This window comes from Nestor notabilis, unplaced genomic scaffold (genome assembly GCF_000696875.1).
Source record: "Nestor notabilis isolate BGI_N333 unplaced genomic scaffold, ASM69687v1 scaffold9435, whole genome shotgun sequence".
Taxonomy (NCBI): domain Eukaryota; kingdom Metazoa; phylum Chordata; class Aves; order Psittaciformes; family Psittacidae; genus Nestor; species Nestor notabilis.
The window spans coordinates 22,244-43,203 of NW_009929773.1; the positions used below are offsets into that span (position 1 = coordinate 22,244).

Here is a 20,960-nt window from a genome sequence, read left to right on the forward strand (position 1 = left end):
GGCTCACAAGTCCCATGCTCTGAGAAACTGCAGAGACAGTGGGTGGTCACAGGGAGCATCAACCCTTCCATCCAGCAGGAGTGACCTGAGCTTTGCTGATGGCACACAGAAAGCTACCCAACTCGACTCCCCCCCCCACCTTTCACCCTTCCCCCAGCCAAGATGAAGCTTCCTACTCCCACACCGTGGTGACAAACCCTTCTCTCAGAAAGTCTGCACAACTGAACAACATCATTAAAAAGTTTTATCGTTTACTGACCATAAAATGCTTGTTAAAAATCTGTTACCTACGAACAACAGGAACCATTAAACCGAAACAGTCACAACTGACGGTAACGACAGCTACCAGAAGTCACAATTAACACCCCCCAACCCAAACAGAGTGAGCAGCACCTGCAATGAGTTAGCTGCCACTCTCGGTGTCATTGCTCAGGCTTTCCGCAAGGTCACCTAACCCGGCTTTGTTCAGCGCCAGAACCAGGTTCTCGGGGGTGGCATGGGCGCCCTCCTGGTCCTGCCAGGCGACCAGCAGCTGCTTGGCTCTCATCGTCATGTCCTCACTGTCCGACTCGATCTGCCGCATGTCGGCATCCTTCATTTCCAAGTAGGGGGCCAGGACCTTCCACTGCTCCCCAAGCCTGTTCGCAACTGACTCGATCTGATCGCCTGTCATGGCTTTGTCCCGTTGCACCTCTGGACCTGGGGAAATAAAAGAGAAAGAGAATCACTGACACACAGGGAATGGCTCCAGATACTGCAGATTAATCTTCCCTGATCTGCCCTGTTTTAAACCCCTATTTATTTACTAACAGATGACTGACTGACACCTTTAACTGTTAAAACCTACTCCTGGGCCCTGAGAACAGATGGATTTTTACAGCTGTGTTACCTGGGTTTCAAAAGGAACGTCCCTTATTGCCCACAATAAAGTCTTGGGGTTTATGTTATCTCTCATTTGATTAAGAGAGAATTTCTAAAACCTTACATACATCAGAACCGCCTCCTCCAAGTGAAAATGAGGATTCTGACAGGCAGCCTGCAGTTTTCAATACATGAGTCAACTATAATATTAAAATACAGAGTGATCTTTAACATTTAATTGTCTCTCAGAGTTCTTGTAATCACTTTGCTCAGAGTTAACGAAAGTAAAAATATTTTCCTTCCCTTTCACTGAGTTACTAAACCCTCATGTTCTTATTAGCAGCAGGACTGTGACTAGGACAGCAGCCTTAATACACAGCCAGTACTGTAAGGAATTCTTTGTCATTCTCACATCAAGATAAAGCCATGAAACACTGTGCTCTGCTGAGCAGCCAAGCGCTGCAGTGATTACACAGGCAGGTTTCCACATTTATAGGTTATCAATCATCATGGTTTACAACCTGTGGTTTACCACCTATGCTTACTTCACACTTTAAAAGAAGAAGCCCTAAAGGCTGAATTACAGTTAAGTTGATTGCATTTAAGTTAATCCCAACCTGAAGAGCCAGCTGGCAACGAGTGGAAGGTTCAACTCTCTCCAGTGCCATTTATCTGAACTAAACTCACTGCACCGAGGAGAAGGAATGGAAGATCACAAACAATGAAACAACAAAAGCACTTGGCTCACTTCCCTCATTTCTAAGCACAGAGGACCACAGCTTTGCCATCTTTGCTTTAAGACAAGGCTTCAAGACAGACAAGAGTGGTGAAGCCATGGAGGTTGTGTCAGGCAACTTTAAGCTGAAGAGGTGGAAGCTTCTCCACTATTGGCAAGATGAGTGTGGAAAATGTCTGGTGCTGGATGGAAAAGGGTGACAGAACAGAGACTCACAGGGGCCCACAGGAAGCCTTCCACTCACAGAAAAAAATCTTCCAACAAAATTGCCAGTGGTGGCCAGTGTGTGGTTTCCCCGCTCTGTATGTCCCACCTGCCCACACTGGATGCAAGAGCTGGCACAGAGAGATGCAGCACTCAAGGGAGATGGTGCTGTGAGATGAAGGCAGGAGTGAGGATGGAAGGAGGTGGATTCACAGACATGGGAGACAGTGAAGGACACTGAGGAGCACAATATACCAGGTATACAGGCAAGAGACAAAATGGAAAGACTGGTTTATGGAAAGGAACAAGAGATGGCATTTGTCAGGAAGGTTGCTCTTCTCATGGAGCAGCTTTTGCCTTTAAGTTATTTTAAATGAAGAGGATGTCAAGATCTCAGTTGGAATGTATCTATTTCTGAGAGTTCCATAACCACCCATCCCAGTAGGGGCTGGAGGGAGGCTCTCATCCATGCCAATTAATGGGCAGAAAGAACAGGGAAGCAGGGTGAGGAACACTCAAGTAGGTTTTTACACAGCAATGCTGGCTTTTAGCTGTATACACCACCACGTAGCAGAAAAGGTGGAAGAGGCTCCTAATGAAAAGGCTAATCCAACTCCAACTAGTTGGATGCTTTCAGCACTGCAGGCCATGAGACCCAGAAGTTGCTATGGGTGCCCCATGTCCTGAAAAGGCTACACCTTTGTGGTACAAAGGCTGGTTAAGTCAGGAGCGATGACTGTTAAAACACAGCTTCTACAACACACAGCAAGAGAGATACTGCAAACATGGAGAACATGCAAATCTTACTTTCATTGTTTTCCTTTAATAAAGCATCATTATCTTCCTCATCTTCATCCTCGCCTGTTTTTATTTCTTCAGAAGGAGGCTACAATGAGAGAACTAAACATCACTGGATGAGTTTTGTGTTTAAAGAGAAATTTTACAGCTCTGAGACTGTCTGGAATGTGTGTTAGAATGGAAAAACCTGAGATGATCCCATATGAGACCTAAAGATCACCCCCAGTCTCCCGTATCCAAACCACCAGTAACGAGCATTCTAATAAAGCTTAGTTTTAACTAAAAAACCTAGTTAGAGCATCCACTGACCTCACAGGATTCTTTCCTTCTCATAACAACTACAACTAAGCATTACACACCTACCTTTATCACATACTTAATAAAAAAACCAAACAGCCAACTTTCTATGGGACCACTACTGATAAGAATATTTTTCAAAAAGTTATTGTTCTTCATTAATTTCATTCCTCCCTCAGGAACTCCTCAAAGTTTTCTGAAATTTCAGGCTTCTTAAAGGTGGCAAACAAATATGCAAACAGCAAACTTTTCACTCTCTGATTCACCTACTGAACACTGACTTCCTCTTCTCCTATGTTTCACTCACAGGCCCTATCTACATACTTGTTTCTTGCAGTAACATTCGGTACATGCCAGCAGCACTATCAGGAATACTGCATCAAGTGCTACCTTAACACATTAACCAGCCTTCTCCTCCCAGTATTCTTTTCTAAAGCTGCTATTAGCATGTAGTTAACTGTGATGGCTGAACAAACAAAAAGGTTATATATTGCAATTCAACCTTTACACCTCAGCAGTTTCACATTACAAACAAGGCGGTCTCGGATATGGAAGCACGGATTCAACCCACAAGGAACTGTTGGCTTGTGCACTAACTCAAAGGTCTAGAAAATGCTCCCTTCCCCAGCTTTAGTCTCTGTTATCATTGTGTGTAAGAGATCTGACAGACCCCTCCCTGGCCTCAAATCTACACTGTTGAACATGCAAAGGGTCAGCGCTTTACATTTACAGCTCCACAAGGTCTATTTCTCCTTACATATTTTAGAAGTCAGGGAACTCATAGGAGAGCTCTGGTAAACCCTGCTGTAAAGCTGTGGTAACGCTCGGTGCACGCCCTGCTCCTCTTACTGCCATCCCAGGAGCCACAGGCACCAACACGCATGAGCCGTGATGCCAGCTACATCTTCCGTGTGCGCTGCAACACGGAACCCGAGCCACAGGGTACAAACGTATTCCTGCCACAGCTGGCTCGTCACAGAGTACAAGGCAGAGCTCAGCACTTACTCGGTTAGTCCATGTTGCTTAGTTTAGTGTTACTGGGATCTTCATAGATTAGACCAATTTTATTTGGAAGTTTTACTTAAGCATACAAGTTTTTTCTCTGTGGTTTTCTTCTCCCCCCTCTCTCCCCATGTACCAAATGGACTGCAGAGAGACAAGCAGGAAGTCAAATGAATTCAGCATTTATTATTGTAGGATAATATTACTTACAGGCAGCTCCTTGGCTAATTTGATTACCATGTTTTCTAGATATTCAGGTAAACTCTTGAATTGCTGGTTTGTTGGCTGGAAGAAGTGGGGACTTCTGCGTGCTAGAAGCCTTAGTGCTCTCCAGCCATAGTTAGAATTGTTCACAGCCCTAAAATAAAACACGGGTTTGGTTGGTAACAGTCTGGCATCTCTAAAAGCACAGAAAAAGATCAGAGGCATTTACTATTGAATATAATTCTGTCCAAACTTAGGCATTGTTTGCACACGACTCGAGTCCTGCAGATATTAGTAATGCAGAGAACAGTCTGTTTTCTTTTACTAATCCATACATGAAAAAGATCAAAATAAAGTGAGACGCAACAAAGATTCACATACTTATACTTATTTTCAACCATGTTTTCAGGGTCTGCTTGTTCAATAGCTTCTTCAAAAAATTCCTCCAATGTTGGCATATATTCCCTAAAAAAAAAAAAAAAGAAAAATAAGGAGCTTAATACTCCTCACAATCTACTCTAAAATAGCTGGTTTTCAATTCCTTCATACACATCTCAAGCACTCCCACTGAAGGAAAAAACTCCCACCCCAAATCAATCTACTCAAATTCAACAATTGCAAATAAGCAACGGATCTGTTCGATACGTGTTGCTATAAAATGAAATCTGCTGTGAAATTATTTGCTGATTATGGCCACTGAAGTGTACCAGGGGTCACTAGCACTGCCTGTTGGATGTATTTAAACCTTCTGCCATACCAAAAGGTGACACGAACATCTGCCAGTAGCATTTGGTGAAAAAGGACAACAGGATCCAAGACAAGAACTGTGGCAATAAGGAACTGAGGCTTTCATAAAAATACCAGTAAGGACCGACTGGCTGTGCCAGAAACACGCTGCCACTCACAGAGCTCACAAGTGCTCAGGAGTCCCAGGGGGTTGTTTTGTGCAATTGGACAGGACAAGTAAAACATGGCCTCTTTAACCCTCACCCCGTTTCAGTTTCATTTGCTACCAGAGAAAGCTACATTACTACTACTCCACAATTTCAATTATTTACGATCACTAATTTTAGAGGGAGGAAAATATGAGGCAGCTTAATGTTACACTTAATGATTCCATCTTAGTGGCTCGCTGACTTGATCAATGGTGACTCTTACAACTTCCGTTGAAGGTATTTCAGTTAAAGTACATTCAGTACAGATCCAAAGCCTACAGGCATCAGGAGAAATTGATTTATTTGAAGTGGACTGAAAAGCATCTGAGTTCCTGGGTTCACAGAGAGGTGATCATGCCATGAGGTCCAGGCCTGTCACTGGCTCGATCCTGGGACCAGTACTATTTAGCACCTTCATTACTGACACACTGAGGAGGGGATGGAGTGCACCCTCAGCAAGTTTGCAGACAGTGTAGAACTGGGAGGAGTAGTTGGCAGACCAGAGGGTTCTGCTGCCATTCAGAGGGACCTCAAAAGAAATCTCATGAAGTTCAGGAAAGGGAAATGACAAGTCCTGCCCCTGCAGAGGAACAAGCCCGGGCAGCAGGACAGCTGGGGATTGACTGGAGAGCAGCTTTGCACAAGAGGTGTTGGTGGACCACCATGAACACAAGCCAGCAATGCACCTTCTGGCAAAGAAGGCCAGCAGCATCCTCAGCTGCATTGGGAAAAGGGTTACCAACAGGTCAAGGGAGATGATCCTTCCCTTCTTCTACTCTAGCACTAGCAAGATACATCTGGAGTGCTGCCTCCAGTTTTGGGCTCCCCAGCATAAGACACATGGGTCCATGCAAAAGGCTGTGCATGGACAGGAACATGTGACATCCAAGGAGAGGGTGATGGAGCCAAGTGTTTACACTGAAGAAGAGAGGGCTCACAGTCAGTAAATAGCTGATGGGAGCAATAAGGAAGAATCAGGTTGGATGCTACCCAGTGACAGTACAAGCAACAGCTGGCACAAACTGAAATAAGGGAAATTCCACTTCAGCATCAGAGAAAATCCCCCAGCTTTTCTGTGAGGGTGATCAAACACTGGAACAGGCTGTGGAACTTCCACTCTCAGAGAGACATTTGAAACCTGATTGCAGGAGACCCCAGGCAACTTGCTCTGGTTGACCGTGCTGCAAACAAAAGAGTGGACTAGGTGAACTCTAGAGGTCCCTCCCTTCTGACCTCAGTAGTTCTGCGATTTAAAAGACAATATTTATGGTTCATATGGGACATGATAAAAACCTGACTGATGTTTCTCTCTTAGAGCAGCTAGTGGTTGCTGCTGAAAGGTATTCAAACCAGTACATAAGGAACCATGACCTGAAAAAAGGTAATAGAAATAATATTCACAATGATCAGGATAGCTTGCTGCTTTGAAGACTGCAAGCAAGACATACAGATCACTCAAGAGCTGTAGGTTACTGTAAGTCAAAATTATCAGTGGTGCAAAACAAGCTCATAATGATCTGTGGTTTTCCTATTTAATGTTTGACAGAAGCACAGCTGCTTCTACAAGCGAACCTTGTAATCATTTGGGCAGGGAAAGAAGCATGCTGCACTATAAATTCACTTTAATTTTGTTCTGAAAATTGTGTTTTGTCCAGGGAAGCATTGCCCCATGCATGTTTAAGTGTAGTTTTATCGTTGACTAGTGGAACCAAAGCCAGCAGCTTGATAACCCATTTAGTTAAAATCCTGCTATATTATCCCATGAACAGCTATCTAAAAAGATGACAAAGAAGGAAATATTACCCCACTTGAATGAAGGCATGAGGAACCAAAGCAAAAAGTTAGTCACTTGACCATATTCAGTCACAAAGTCTATAACAGAGCTTAGAACTGAATCCAGATCCCCATGGATCTTCTCTTTCCCGTTTACCATGGCATGCATTGTCTTGGTTTATCTCTATTTGTTTAGTTTTATTTATTTGTTTATTTGAAGAAGTTGCAGCACAATACAATCATGCACAGGGAATCAAAAGCTTGGCTTCCAAACACAACTCCACCTTTAGTCCTTGGCCTAGTAAAAGCAAGTATCCTGTCAGAGGCCTTCTGGCACATCCCAACCTCACATGAAAGGAGGGCACCTCCTCTGCACAGCTCCCAGCCTCTGCAAAAGCAATTCCTCCACTCAGGATATCAGCACAGCCAGCATCTCTCCCCAGGCAGCCAGCCTTTACAGCCACTATTAGCAAAGCTCTCTCTGGGAAATGTCCCTATTCCTTTCTCAAACTTTCATACTAGGTATCACATCTGCACCAAAGGGTTATGCTATTTTTAACAAACAGACAGTTAAGCAGCAAAGCACATTTTCAGTATTTCCTTCAATTGTGCAAGCAGAAGGGATAAATAATAATTGTATTTTTTCTACATCTGCACCACTACTAGATCCAGTATGCACCAAAACAATGCTTGCTAACCAATTTCCTCTTCTACAGTATTGTTCAAAGCACATGCCTGCTTGGAAAACACAGCCAAATAGCATGCTAATTTCATCACAGCCACACTTGGCAATCTTCCTTTATTATATAAGGTAATTAATTAGACAATCATGCTCTACAAAATGGGAGTTTCCATCTGGTTTTCAGCTTATTTTACTTCACTAAGCGATGAAAATTACCGACAGCATAAACAGTAGTGAAGAAATCTGTAAGGAGATTGCAAGACTAAACACTAGCGATGAAAACTGTGAGGAGATTTCAAGACAAAGATTCATACAACCAACTCCTCTCCAAGACACACAGTCAAATGCCATACCATATAAGACTATCATATATGCTTTCCTTATGCCAATTTTGTAATGATTGGAATTTTCTGTGCAATTAGAGTACTGAAAGTTAGCTTTAGACATTTAGACAATGACGTACCATGTTTTACCTACCTGCTCTCCGATTTACAAGCTTCCATGTTATCAGGACATAAATTCCAAAGGCGGGTCAGTTCCTCACTGCAAAGAGAAGCATAAACACATGTCAAACTCCACAGTCATCATTCTATCACTTCATGTTCCTTCATTCACCAAAGATAGACACATGAAACAAGACATTATGCATTAAATTTCTGTTAGAATCTCCTGCTGGTCTGTGGTCAGAAACAGTGAAAGACTCTCTTCCCAAGCCAGCTAAGGTCAGACCATATTGTTTTGACAAATGAAATCATTTATCAGTATCTTTTTCAGAAGGGACATTTTACTAAACACTCAGTACAAGGTCTTGAAGCTCAAGATAAGGTCAAAATTTCCACATCCAAGTTATGTGAACTGCTACAATAAACAGACTGTAATTTCTCCAAAAGAAGGAAGTGAGAAAATACAGCACTTGGTATCATGCAAAGTATGGCACTTTTATTGAAGAGCACCTATCAAGACGACATCTTTGCCCTAGAGGTAAGATACCAGCAGGTGTTATTTTAAAACCCATGGCACAGAAACATTTTAAGCAAAACCAAAGAGGTCAAAAGTAATAAAACTGATCCAACAAGTAAAAACCACGGAATTTCAGAATTTCAGTCTGTAAATTACAGACTATTTAAAAGGGATCTACAAGAGATGACTGTAAGGAAGGGAAGCCTACTGCAAGTTTTAAAAGAATGACATATTCCGTGGCTGTTTTTTCCTGGTGGTTCCAAAAGGAGGAAGTTCAAAAATTACTGACTAGAAAAAAGTACCATGTCAAAACCCCCTCCCCCCGCTCAAAACAACTACCCAACTGAAACCTGTAATGGAAAAAAATCCAACATACTTCCCCATAAGGATTTTTTTATTTGGTCCTTTTCCTAAGAAGTCCTCTGGAGCTGGCCTCTTTCTCACAGGCCTCATTGGCTTAGAATCAGGAGGTCTAAAGGAAAAAAGATGCTCTTTAGCATCAAATCAATAATATTTAGAGAACAAAATCAAGCCATTTCAGATGGTGCCCAGTTAAATCATAATGGAAGTATTTGGAATGACTGAGATAGTGGAAGGAGGTGGGGGTGAGAGGAGAGAGAAGGTAAAGTAAGGATAAGGAAAGGAATTTACCAGACACCAAAATTAGTTCACTCACAAATTAAAAGGTCTATCAGAGTCCCAATACAGAAAAAGAAGTCAATCATATTTATGCCAACAGCACATACTAAGAATGATCTACCCTGCTGCTGGGATCATCTGCTCTATGATTGCAAGTTCTTTTCCCCAGGTGCACCTGATTTCATGGGATCAGAGAATGGAGATCCCAGACCACTGAAGTGAGGGTGAGACCTACCCAAGCTGAAACTCTGGCTGAGATCTAAAGAAGGAGACAGAACATTTATAAAAGTCAAATTTCATAATTTTACTTTACAACCCCTCTGAAACAGTCTTTTCTCTCTTCTCACAGCCCCCCTCCCTTTTTCACAAACAGTTAAAATCATGATGAGGTGGCTCCACCTGATCTCTCCACAAAAGGAAATGTGCAACAAGATAATGTCCCATATGTTCCTTACCACAAAGGGCCTACAGTCTGTGTGCAGAATGAAGGAGGACGAAGACGAATGTTTGGTCACCACCTCATGATAGTCAAGTAGACATATGGAGTCGAAGTCTAAGTTTTGCCACTAGTTGGTAACTAATGACACAGGAAATCTCTCAGTGGCAAAAGCCACCTAATCATAATTTCCTTTAAAGTGAGTGATCAGTGGCAAACCTAGTAACTAAAGGGTGTCAGAGGAGAACTGTTACATGAAAGTCCCCACCAAAGCCACACCACTAAAAGCTTTCCTAGCGGCAAAGCAGTACATAGGCAGGTCAGGCACCAGTGTCTTAAACCTAGAGTCTGCTGAAGGCTTGAGGGGAGACAATTTTCTTCAGTCTCCTCAGTCACTGTATACTTGGTATTAAAGGAACAAATTATTGCCATGAGACAGTGAGGAATGCTCTCCTGAGACCTCATACATTCATAACCACCTCTTCGCTGACATAATGAAGCCTTAAGACTTTTTGGCAGAAATCTAAGAGCCTTCTGCACACACAGAAGGGCCATCCAATTAAACAAATCTCAAAGCTATATGAATCATTAGTGGTCATATACACTGTGGGTATATCTATTCTAAAGTTGAACCACCATTTCAAACAAAACAGCATGCATTACATTGTAATTTTAATTATTATTATTTATATAACAATAATCCTATTATTACTTCATAATAGTTACCTTTCTTTCACAAAGCTTGGGCAGCCCTCATTTTTCCATGAGTTCCAGTTTTCTTCAGTATTTAATATATGCTGGAGAAACATAATATTGCACATTATTAGGGTCGTAATAACCTTTGGAGTTGAACCCAAAGTTTTTAACAGAGCTATTAAAATTAAGGGGAAAACTCTGTTATAGTGTATTTCAGCCACTATTTTGAAGGTCATCAGTATAATCTTAACCAGATGCTTAGGTTTATTCCAAAAAGTGTACCTTCTCTCTTCAATAACTGGGGGGAAAAGGCTTTATTTCTCCTTCTCTAAACAAGCAAATAGATGCAGCCAAAGTAAAGGAAAATAGGAAAGCAAGAAGACAACTTTTTGTTTTGTTTTTAATTTCACTTGCATCATACTCCCATGTCTTTGGGCACAACACCCCTTTCTGCAAAGGAGTTTCAATAACCACTGTCTCCTGTAGGTAGGCAAGTACATATATGCACATTTCCATTTCTCCCCAGGAGAAGGAAAAGCACATTAATAAAACCACGGGAAAAATACAACTAAGATTAAAAGATGTTATGAGTATTTTTTACTGAGATAAAAATTCTCTCAATTACTACATTTATGCCCCAGCTAATTTATGCACTATATAGATTTGTTCAGACAGGCACCAAAGTACTTACCTCTACCATCTTTGAGAATCTTTCCCCGTCTGGAGGATTTTCTGAAAGAAGCTACAATTGGAGGGAGAAAAAAAGTTAACTTTTTGCATTATATTTGTAGCAGAATACACAGAATAAACCCCCAAAGAAAACGGTGGCTGCTGCTTCAAGGGTGGTTGATACAATATTATATACTAAATATTCTCCCATGTAATTTTTATAGAAGTATCTACTGTACCAACCTGGTAAACTGCTTTTGTAGTATCTTCAATCCAAAGTGACTGTTCATCTGTAAGAACATAGTTTGAACTGGAATTGGGGGGGGAGGAAAAAAAAAAAAAGAAGAATACAAAAGCGTCATTAAATCAGCTTACTTCACAAAAAATAATTGAAGAGTTTATTAACCATCAAAATAGTGATGAGGACACATCATGTACACTACAGACTTTCTGAGGGGTGTTAGAAGGGACTAATGGACTGACCATTTATTAGTTTGTGGACTTAATTAGATGTGCTTGTGGAATATACGTTCAAGTTTCAGCTTCATCCAATTGGAAGTCCATCTGCACGACTAAAATCACATCTTGTTGGTCCCAAAGCACAGCAAGTGGGCACAGTGAAAAGATTAAAAACACAAACCAACCCAACCCAACTCTTCTAACCCCAGCTAAAGCTGGTTGTACTGTAGACAAACCATAGTAAAAGAAAAAAAATCTACCAGCTGCACACAGAACACCCACCTTGAATATCTCAAAACATTAATTCTATATAGCATGACCTGAACATTAAACAAGTCACTTGGTACATCTAGAATTATAATGCAATCAATAAGTAGAAGTGAAAAGAACACAGAACTAAATCCAACACAGCTCACTCCACTCTCAAGCAGAGACCAGAACTTTTCTTAAACAAATCAGATGAGAATCTAATCTTTGTTTTCCACTGGTTCAAGAAGAATCCATTTGAAACATAACCATCAACATTCCATTTACAGTGTTCAGAAGCAATATAACACCAACCAGCTTTTAATGAAGCACTGGGTACCTTAAATAGCGAATATGAACATGCTCATGGTTATGTCATGAAGAGACACTCCTTCCCTCTCATGGCTGGCACTCACCTTTATCCATGCTGTCATGGCCCCTGCCTCTCTGAGACCTCCCTAAACTCACCAATTTGGCAGAAAACTAACTCTGCAAAGATGAACATATTGGGTTTTTTTCTGGTTTAGTAAACTGAACAGATTTGCATAAGTCTAATGAGCACTACAGCCCCTGCAAAAGAAGAGATAGAATCACAGAGAAGAGCAGAGAAAGGCAAGAATGAGACCTCTGCTTTCCTGCTCTAAAATAACTTCAACCACAAGCTGTACCAAAGCAAGGCTCTTGCAGGTCTCACAAGAACCTTAAAACAAGTAGGCAAACTCTTTTAAAATATTTTGGGCTATCTCCAAGTTCTTAGCTCCCCATCCCCAAAACAAAGAATATTTCCACATTACCTTTTAAATTTGACCTGTCCTTTCAGATACTGAAATAGTATTAGGTACTGCAACAAGATGTGACGGCGGAAGTTACTGTCACTCAGCTGTAAATCCATCAGCTAAACGAAGAAAGAATTATACATTAGACACTAAGCACACATAAGTGAAAAAGTCCAACAAATGTTTTCTGATAAACTCTATGGAAAGTAATTTTACAAGAAGACAATGGCAAGTCATTACAGAAGCTCTATTCAGTATCACCTATGCTTTCAGGACAGTGCTTCACTTTGAAGTGAACAAGAATTTGGAAACCCAAATATTCCAATATTTCAGCAAGCTGAAGGACAGCTTCCTCCCTTTTCTTATGAACTACTGGCTACCACAGAAGAATTCACTCTGATCAACACACAGCAATACACTGTTTGGTTTCTAGCCTGTGTGCTGCAGCATGATAGATCATATAAAATGAACAATTCAAGGTTCTTTAAAGAAAAAGGCCTTTGACTATTGGGTATTAATTAAGCAACTGGTTGTGTATGTTCTCTACTATGTTATTTTAAAAATGTAAATACACAGGTCAAAGGCTTATGATGAATTTACCTACTCTTCTATCCCAGAAAAACTCATGCTGCATCAAGACTTGCTTTCTGCTGTCTACTAATGCACGCAAGTTAAAAGTTACGTATTACTCCCAAATAAAGACAACAATTTGAGGATTAAATCCAATAGAGCATTGTATTTTTAACTCAATATTAACAAAATTAAAACCTCTCAAGATCTTTTTCAAAGCAATTTTAAACAATGCCATTATGAGGCAGGAAATACAGTTAGCACATCATCAGCCAAGTTTTGGAAATGTAATTCTAAAAGCAATAAAACCCCCACATGTAACAATACAAATCAAATGCGATAAACAGGTCAGCTCTACTGTAGAGTCCTATTCCAGAAATAGGAGTTCCTGAATCATCAATTAACAGAGGCAATCTGCAAAAAGAATCACATGAAGAAGAATAGAATAAACCTATCTAAAGTGATCAAACAATAAGATGGGATACGCAGAGAAACTGTGGAGTCTCCATCTGTGCAGACATTCCAAACCCAGCTGGACATAGCACTGATCAACATGCTCTGGCTGGGAGCTTTGAGCAGGGAGGTTGAACTAGACACAAGTTCCTTCCAATCTCAACTATTCTGTGATTCTGAGAAAAGAAAGCACGTACCTTTTCACTAGTTAAGAACTTTGCAAAATATACATGTTCTCCTCCTGTTTTTAGTTCTTCCAACTTTTTTCGGGAAGCCTGAGTGTCATCCAGTTTGTAACTTTTGAAAACAGCCAAAACTTCTTCCGAGTACTATAAAAGAGTTATTTACCACAAATAATACAAAGACTTTGTAGTTGGAGAACTACATTAGACTTAGTGCCAAGCAAGTAAAACAATTTTTAAACTTGCTACCACCTAGATGAAACAACCCATTTACCACCAATATGTAGGGCTTCTCTGAACACCACAAATGACAGTTAAAGTGTCATTTATTGTTTCAGAGCATCTAAACATTTGGAGTATTCAAAATATGCTAAGAAAAACAATGTTACGGGTTGTGAACAGTGCTCAATTGCTTTGCTTTGCTGTTTAGATGTTAGGAAGAAAAAAGGTCAACACGATGGTACTGCTATATCAAACTCAAGTTATTCAGAATACACACAAAGAAAGATACAGACGTGAGAGCTAAATTTGAAGTGCTGCTCTTCAATTCAGAGCCTTAAAAACTGCAACAAGATAAAACTCAAAACTTTGAGCTGAAAGAATTAAGCCTGGTTTTGTTCAGAGTCTCTGAATCACATGTGGGGGATTTTGTTAGGTTCCCTGCCCCAAAGCTGAAAATGTAGACCTCATTAACCAGATTTATATTTGGAAGTCTGAGCAGATGTTAACTTTTATTACCGGAACACAGAGAACGAAGATCAAAAAAATCTCAGGCTTCTTATTTAGTAAATATTGAGTGGCAAATTGTGAAGAAACAGTAGCTTAGCAACCATCCTCAACATTCATACTAAGCAAAACTAAAACAGCTGGCTGAAGGGGACATTCTCTTCTACAAAGAGATTTGCTTCATTAGGAACCTATCATCTTGAGGATCCGACTGGGATTGATATGACTATTCAAAACTAAGATTTAGAACTAGGTAGAACTATTTATCTTCTTGGGGGAAGAATAACAAACCCAAACCCACAAGTTCTGCTTTTTGCAGCTGATAAATCACAAAAAAGGTACTTCTGACACTGTTGCAACATATGAAATCTGTTATTGAATTACACAAGTTTTTAAGGGGATTTACCGTACATCTTAATATATTGTTTACTGTCAAAGGCTCACGTCAGAAAACAGCAAAATACATTTCCTCTTGCACTATTATTTGTCAGTGGCATGAGCATTAGAAGTGTTCTATGCTTATGCACTCACTCTCCTACTTGTGTAAATGGTGATTTTTTAATTAGGCCAAATGACTGAAAGCATGAACTCTATATTACCTTAAGAAAAGTTTTCCATGAGACCTTCTCATAGCACTGCACAGGATTTCTAAAATAATCTTGAAGTGACCAGAATTTTCTATACAGGTTATAATCTATTGGAATGGAACTGGGGGGAAAAAAAATAAAATCAAAGCAATATATTAAATTAGAATCCACTCAGGAAATGTGCAATTGCAGAAAACATCATTCACTTTTGTAAGTGAAACAGAGAGAACAGTGAGCCCCAACAGAGAAATCTGTAATCCCGAATTTGTCCCTAAAGGAGTTTTCCATCCAGTACTGTATTTTCTTACCATAAAAGCAAAAATAGAAAAAAGGATTTTAGGAGTTTTTCACCATTTGGGTAATGAAGGGGAGCACAGCTTTTTCTCCTAAAAGCACATACAGCATGTACTGATTACATCTTACTGGAACAAGTTTTGTCAAGGTAACTGGAAAAACTGCCAAAGAGAATAGCAGTGGTCCTCAGTCAGGATATGCAACTTTTTTAAACAAACAATCGTATATTTCTTTCTCTTCCAGGTAACTCCACTTAAACAGATTAAGAAACTGCTAGGTTGTAGCGCATCTTGAGCAGGCAGGAGACAAGTAGAATTCCGAGTACAACATTTAAGGATATTTCCCAAACAGCTCCTTCCTTACTTTCACTTTATAAACTTTTCTCTCAACTTTTGAAATTGCTGTAAGCTCACCAGCTTGTTGGTGCTTCATCATCTCCCATTTCACCTTCTTCTACGTCCATTCCTTCTTCTCTCTCCTCGGAGTGCTAATAGGAAAAAATGATTTAAAACTTATACAAATGCCACTATAATTTGCATACAGTTTTCACAGTGTTATTTTTAACATTGTTACACTTTAGATCAGAAAGCTTAAGCTGGTACTTCAAAAGATCTCTAAAGTATTATTCCAGTAAAACACACAATAAATTCCTGTTTTTTTAACACTTTACTACACTTTGCAATTGAGTCTGACTTCTCTTGCAAAAAGCTGAAGGGACAGCTCTGTCCTCAATATGCTGTGAGGAATGCTCAGCACAGGCAGTGACAGTGTTTATCCCTCACATTCAAATCACCTCACAGTTTAATGGACCAGGTAACATGCCTATTTCCAGAATCAGCAGCTTGGTCTGTAAGAGCAACAACCAAATAATGAACATACAGTTTTGATTATTAAGTGCATTAACATGTTTTTGTGCAAACAGTCTAACAGGTTTACCACAGAATGAAAGAAAAGTGACATGGGAATTTTCACCTTCTGTCCTAGAGTGCTCTCATGTTCATTCGTATTGAAGACAGTGACATTTTCCAGATTAAACTGGCTCTGCAGGTTAAGTCCTGTGAAAAACAAAGGGCCAGTCTTAGAAGCTGTGAAGTTCATATATAAATCTATTAATTCAGTTAGTTGTTTATGAGATGCTGATATTAAATTCTCAGAAACAGCATTTAAAACTTGTGTTTGAAATCACAACAAATGAAGGTCACCTACATACAATATTGAGGGTAGAGACAAGAACTTAGATACAAGTGCAAAGTGACTTCCTCCAACTGAATCTGGTCTGCAACCATCATAAACTTAAAAGATTCAGCATATTCGGTCTTTGTTAGATGTTAAGTGTAGTGCAGTGCAAAGAAATCTCACCTGACTTTTCTGAAAGCGGAAATAACCTAGCCAAGAACAGCTGAATTCTCCCACAGAAGACTGTGTTTTGTGACTTAGATAATCTTCTCAGGAGGTCTAAATATGGTAAGAAGTGAAGAATGTTAGTGTTTATCCCTCTTCCAGTTCTTCACATGCTAGAATTTAAGACTTGTTAATCACATGAACTACATAGCTAATGAAAAGAGTTTAAACTAAGATTTGTAAATTTAAATGCTAGTAACTTTCTCAGACCAGCCATATTTTTTTCCAAGTGCATTCTACCAATTCTCCCAACACCTTCAACAGCAATAGTAAAAAAGTTCAAGCAAATTCTACTCAAATCAGCCTCTGATATGGGCCTTGTCACTGCTGAAGAGTATTTCTTGGATGTTCTTAACAACCTCCACCGATGAAGAGATTTCCCCAAGGTCAGAATGACTTTTACATTAAGCAGCAAGACTGGTTAATATCTGCTGAGTGATCTGCCTTTGAACTTGATTACTTATTGAACACATCTGAATGTAAATCCAATTATTAAACTCACTTCCATTTGCTAAGATAGGGAGTTCTTTAATTCCCGATCACCTCCTTGAAAAATTACCACCCTGAAAAACTCACCATTGCACATCCGTAGCAAGTAGTTCTTCCCTGCAGAGTAAAATGTATTCTGAAATGAAGTAAAGGTTTTTAGATCATTAACAGATCACAAAACTTTCTTGAGCAGATTTTCATCCAATCACAAGCCATGAGTAAGTATGAGTCATTCCTACTATTACCTCTAAATTAGAATTTTCCCTTAAATAAGAGGCAGGTTTCATGAAAAGGCAATATAAAAGAAACAGTCCCATAAATTCCAAGAAAGCATAAACCACAACATTTAGATCCAGCTTCCATACACAAAACCCCCACGTGACAGTGACCTGTAAGAGCACTGCCCGCTTTCTTTTCTGGAACAAACTAATTTTTACTTATTGCTTTTATTATTCAATGCAAGAGTATAAAGAGTGTTAACAGTACCAGTAATCTGGCAGCAGGAGAAAGAAATGGAGTTTGTGAATGTACTAGGGGACACAATACTAGCTGAAGACCACCACCCTGAATGAATGCCTATGGAAGTAGTCCTGCTTAAGAAATCAGAGAAAACAGAGTGATTTTCAACTGTTACCTATAGAGTTGCATTCCTCACACTACTGACAAAGTACTGACAAAGAGTAAACCAAGGATACTGAGATCCAAGGTTTCTTATCACCTTGGAATAAAATGCTGGCAGGTTAGGACTTCTGCCTGAGTCCTGGAATTCCCCCTTTAATTAACAGTGCCTGCAGCACAAGAAGCACAGCAGCCTGTTGAAGCAGCTCTTCTCCTGTTATAGCACGATGGCACAGCATGAGCATAAAATACTCACACAGGCCTCAAAACCCTGATTGCTCCTCAAGAGCAGAAATATTCTAGGGCAACATATTCATTGTTGCTATAGTCCCATAAGGGAAAGCTCATTAAGGAAGTGACCAAGACGACTTCTCTCCCTGCCAAATTAGAGATGGAGGAATCTCCTGCAGCTCTGAGGAAAAAGCTGAATAGTAAGTCAAGAGAAAAGCTACTCATTCAAATTGTGCATTGGACATTAAATTTCTAGTTTCTAAATATGACAAACTCTGTATAGTTTAAAAAAAAAAAGGAGTTGGAAATAAAACAATTATGATTTTTTTATTATTACTAATTTTCTGACCTCTGCTGTGCACACATTAAGCCTCAACCCAAAATGTGCTCAATGCTGCTATTTTAACAGAAACAGATATAAAGACAGTTAAAATCTGTTTGTAAAAATGGTGCAGGCAGACAGAAGTTTTGGAACGACTGTATCACATTTTGGAAAAAATACCTACAGATTTCCATGTAGCAACATTTTTCTCCACAAAAGTGAAAATTCTGTCACACTGATCCAAGGGCAGACAATCCAGAACATCCCCCAGAAGCACAAAAGGGGTTGATGCAGTGCAGATACCTGTGAGGAATGGGGAACATTTTACTCATCAAAGTTGAACTGAAATGCAATAAAGATGCATGGTAGCTGAGGGACACTGTGCTAAAAAAAAAAGTTATCCTGGGTTTCTACAAATCCTAACAAAAAAGTTGGGCTAAAGCATGAACTTCCAATAAGGCTATTTCTATATGTACACATATGCAGATGAGCCTTACAAGAGCTTTGGATTAATATAAAACGAATAATAACAACTGTTCTAAAACCCTCAAAGTCTGAAACAACATCACATGTTTTCGCAGACTGCAAGTGAACTCTTTCAGGTTTCTAAATCCACAGTTAGCTATACTACAGACACACCCATGAAGTTTGACAGTCTTTTCCTCAAGTAAAGCGCCACTAAAGCAGTGCACAAAATCAGTCTGCCCGTGCTCTCTAGTTAGGTAATGTCTGCATTCCTTATAATCACAGGTCTTGTCATCCTACAGTTCATAAAACACATATGTAATGTAGTTGAGCTGTACTAATTAAAACTAACAAGTATTTGATACGTAATACCAAGTAATGAACAAAGGGAAGAGTGTGAAAGCCTCTTCAGAAGAGGTTAGCACACAGACTTCTGGCACAAAAGACAGTTATAGAAAGAGATGCAAATATCTAAAAAACAGTCCTGTACTGACAGATGCAGGTACAAGCTGAGCACAGATATCCAGGAGGAGGAGTTATCTGTGGCTCTGCCAGCAACTGACAGAGAAACTTACAAGTCATTTAACCTCTCTGCCTCAGTGGTCTCATCTCCAAAATGATGATGGGACATATCTAAGCATTTTAAAGTGATGGACAAAGATAGAAAATGCTAATTATGTTTCAACTAAATCCATGCATCTTCCTCTATCAAAAAAAAAAAAAAAAAATTAAAAAAAAAAAAAAATCCAACACAAATGTCACACATATACCTGAATTTAATTACAAGTCATTCCTCTCATGGAACAGACTTCATAACCACTAATGTAAGGGCCACATATTATCAGAGCTGCAGATAACTTACAAAAATTAAGATTTCAGAATTCCCCTAATTGGTCCCTAAAACTGCCAAGAAATTTGAGAGAAAGATGCTCACCTTCTGTGACTCCACTAATAGCAAGAGAAATAATTGCCAGGAGATTTTCACATGGAGCTTTGTTTATCTAAACAAACAAAATAGTGTTACACTTTGGCTATTCTGACCTAGATATATGTAATAAAACCAAGATCCTTGCTTCCAAGTAGGCATATTTAAAACAAATACTGACATTCAACTTCCCAAAACTTCAAACAATCTATTAAACTGACCTGTCAGTTAACATTAAGAAGTTAATTTATTGAGTGAGCAACATTTCTTGACCGCTTCTGGCCGTTAAAGACCATACAATACCTACTGCGTAGAGAGAGTCATTTACCTCTGAAAATTAGTATCCCACATTCAGCCTTCATTCAGGTAATACCAATAAAAGCAGTATTGGATTCTTTTCATCATTCTTTTCAGCCAACATGCAGCTTTGTTACATGTTAGTAACAGATAACCCACTCCACCCCATCCTTAAACATACAACTGCAGAATAATGCATATTTATGAGCTAGAATTTTAAGTAGCAAACTTCCATAAGAATTACAAAAAAATGCTGGAAAAGCCTAAGCACAGCTCTTGCTATGCTGTGGTATCTGTAAAATACTGCCATTCTGTCCAACCTACCAATTTCCTTTAATCATCTATATTATACCGTAATTAGGTAACTTTTACATATTCCATGTTAATACACAGTATTTCCTTATACTAAAGTAAGCTGCTGTTAAATTAACACATTAACTTGCAAACAGAAATTTGAGCTTTATCAAGAAATAAGCTGTAGCAGTTTAAAGTACTTACTATTTCTTCTTCTACAATAACTCTAAAAGCTTGATCCAAGGTACACTTCTTTTCATTTTCACTGCAAATACAAACATTCCACACCAATTAACAACAACTATTAGGGAAAAGATTACTAAAAAGGTACCTGAATAGGCACCTTTTAAAATCAAGCAGAATTTACTTACCTCCCGGGAATCTGGTTAAATGCGTTCAATAATGGCTTGATACTTTTGATATTCAGGGCCTCTCTGGTGGATGTCTACCAATATGTAAAGAAAGAAAGCTTACAAAACCAGTACAAAACCAGAGAGATCTACTCCTTCCTCTATTTGACAGTGGACAGAAATATTAAGGAATCCTATTTGCCAGACATCATATGCCAAATAACAAGGAAATCAGATACGTGAGCTAGCAGAGCATCACGCCCCAAACGTGGGCTAACAGTGTGGTGAAGCAAAACACAGACGAATACACTGTTGCGACCAACACTGCATCTACACCAGTCTCAAGTGTGACCCGTCCCCCCCACCCCGCCCCAATTTCACCT

At 39.5% G+C, this 20,960-nt stretch overlaps 1 protein-coding gene across 1 annotated transcript; it reads right to left on the reverse strand.

Moving 5' to 3' along the window:
• Positions 1-403: 403 nt before the first annotated feature.
• THOC1 (THO complex 1) lies at positions 404-20,672 on the reverse strand (the record flags this gene model as incomplete). Its single annotated transcript, XM_010015138.1, has 21 exons — positions 404-699; positions 2,609-2,687; positions 4,109-4,256; positions 4,484-4,567; positions 7,970-8,035; positions 8,829-8,924; positions 9,327-9,350; positions 10,254-10,324; positions 10,915-10,965; positions 11,136-11,202; positions 12,392-12,492; positions 13,594-13,725; positions 14,904-15,012; positions 15,599-15,672; positions 16,158-16,240; positions 16,545-16,640; positions 17,163-17,211; positions 18,431-18,549; positions 19,646-19,712; positions 20,432-20,492; positions 20,599-20,672. Coding segments are annotated over 21 exons (1,947 nt in total), but the record flags the coding sequence as incomplete, so codon positions are not given.
• Between the last annotated feature and the right edge of the window lie 288 nt (positions 20,673-20,960).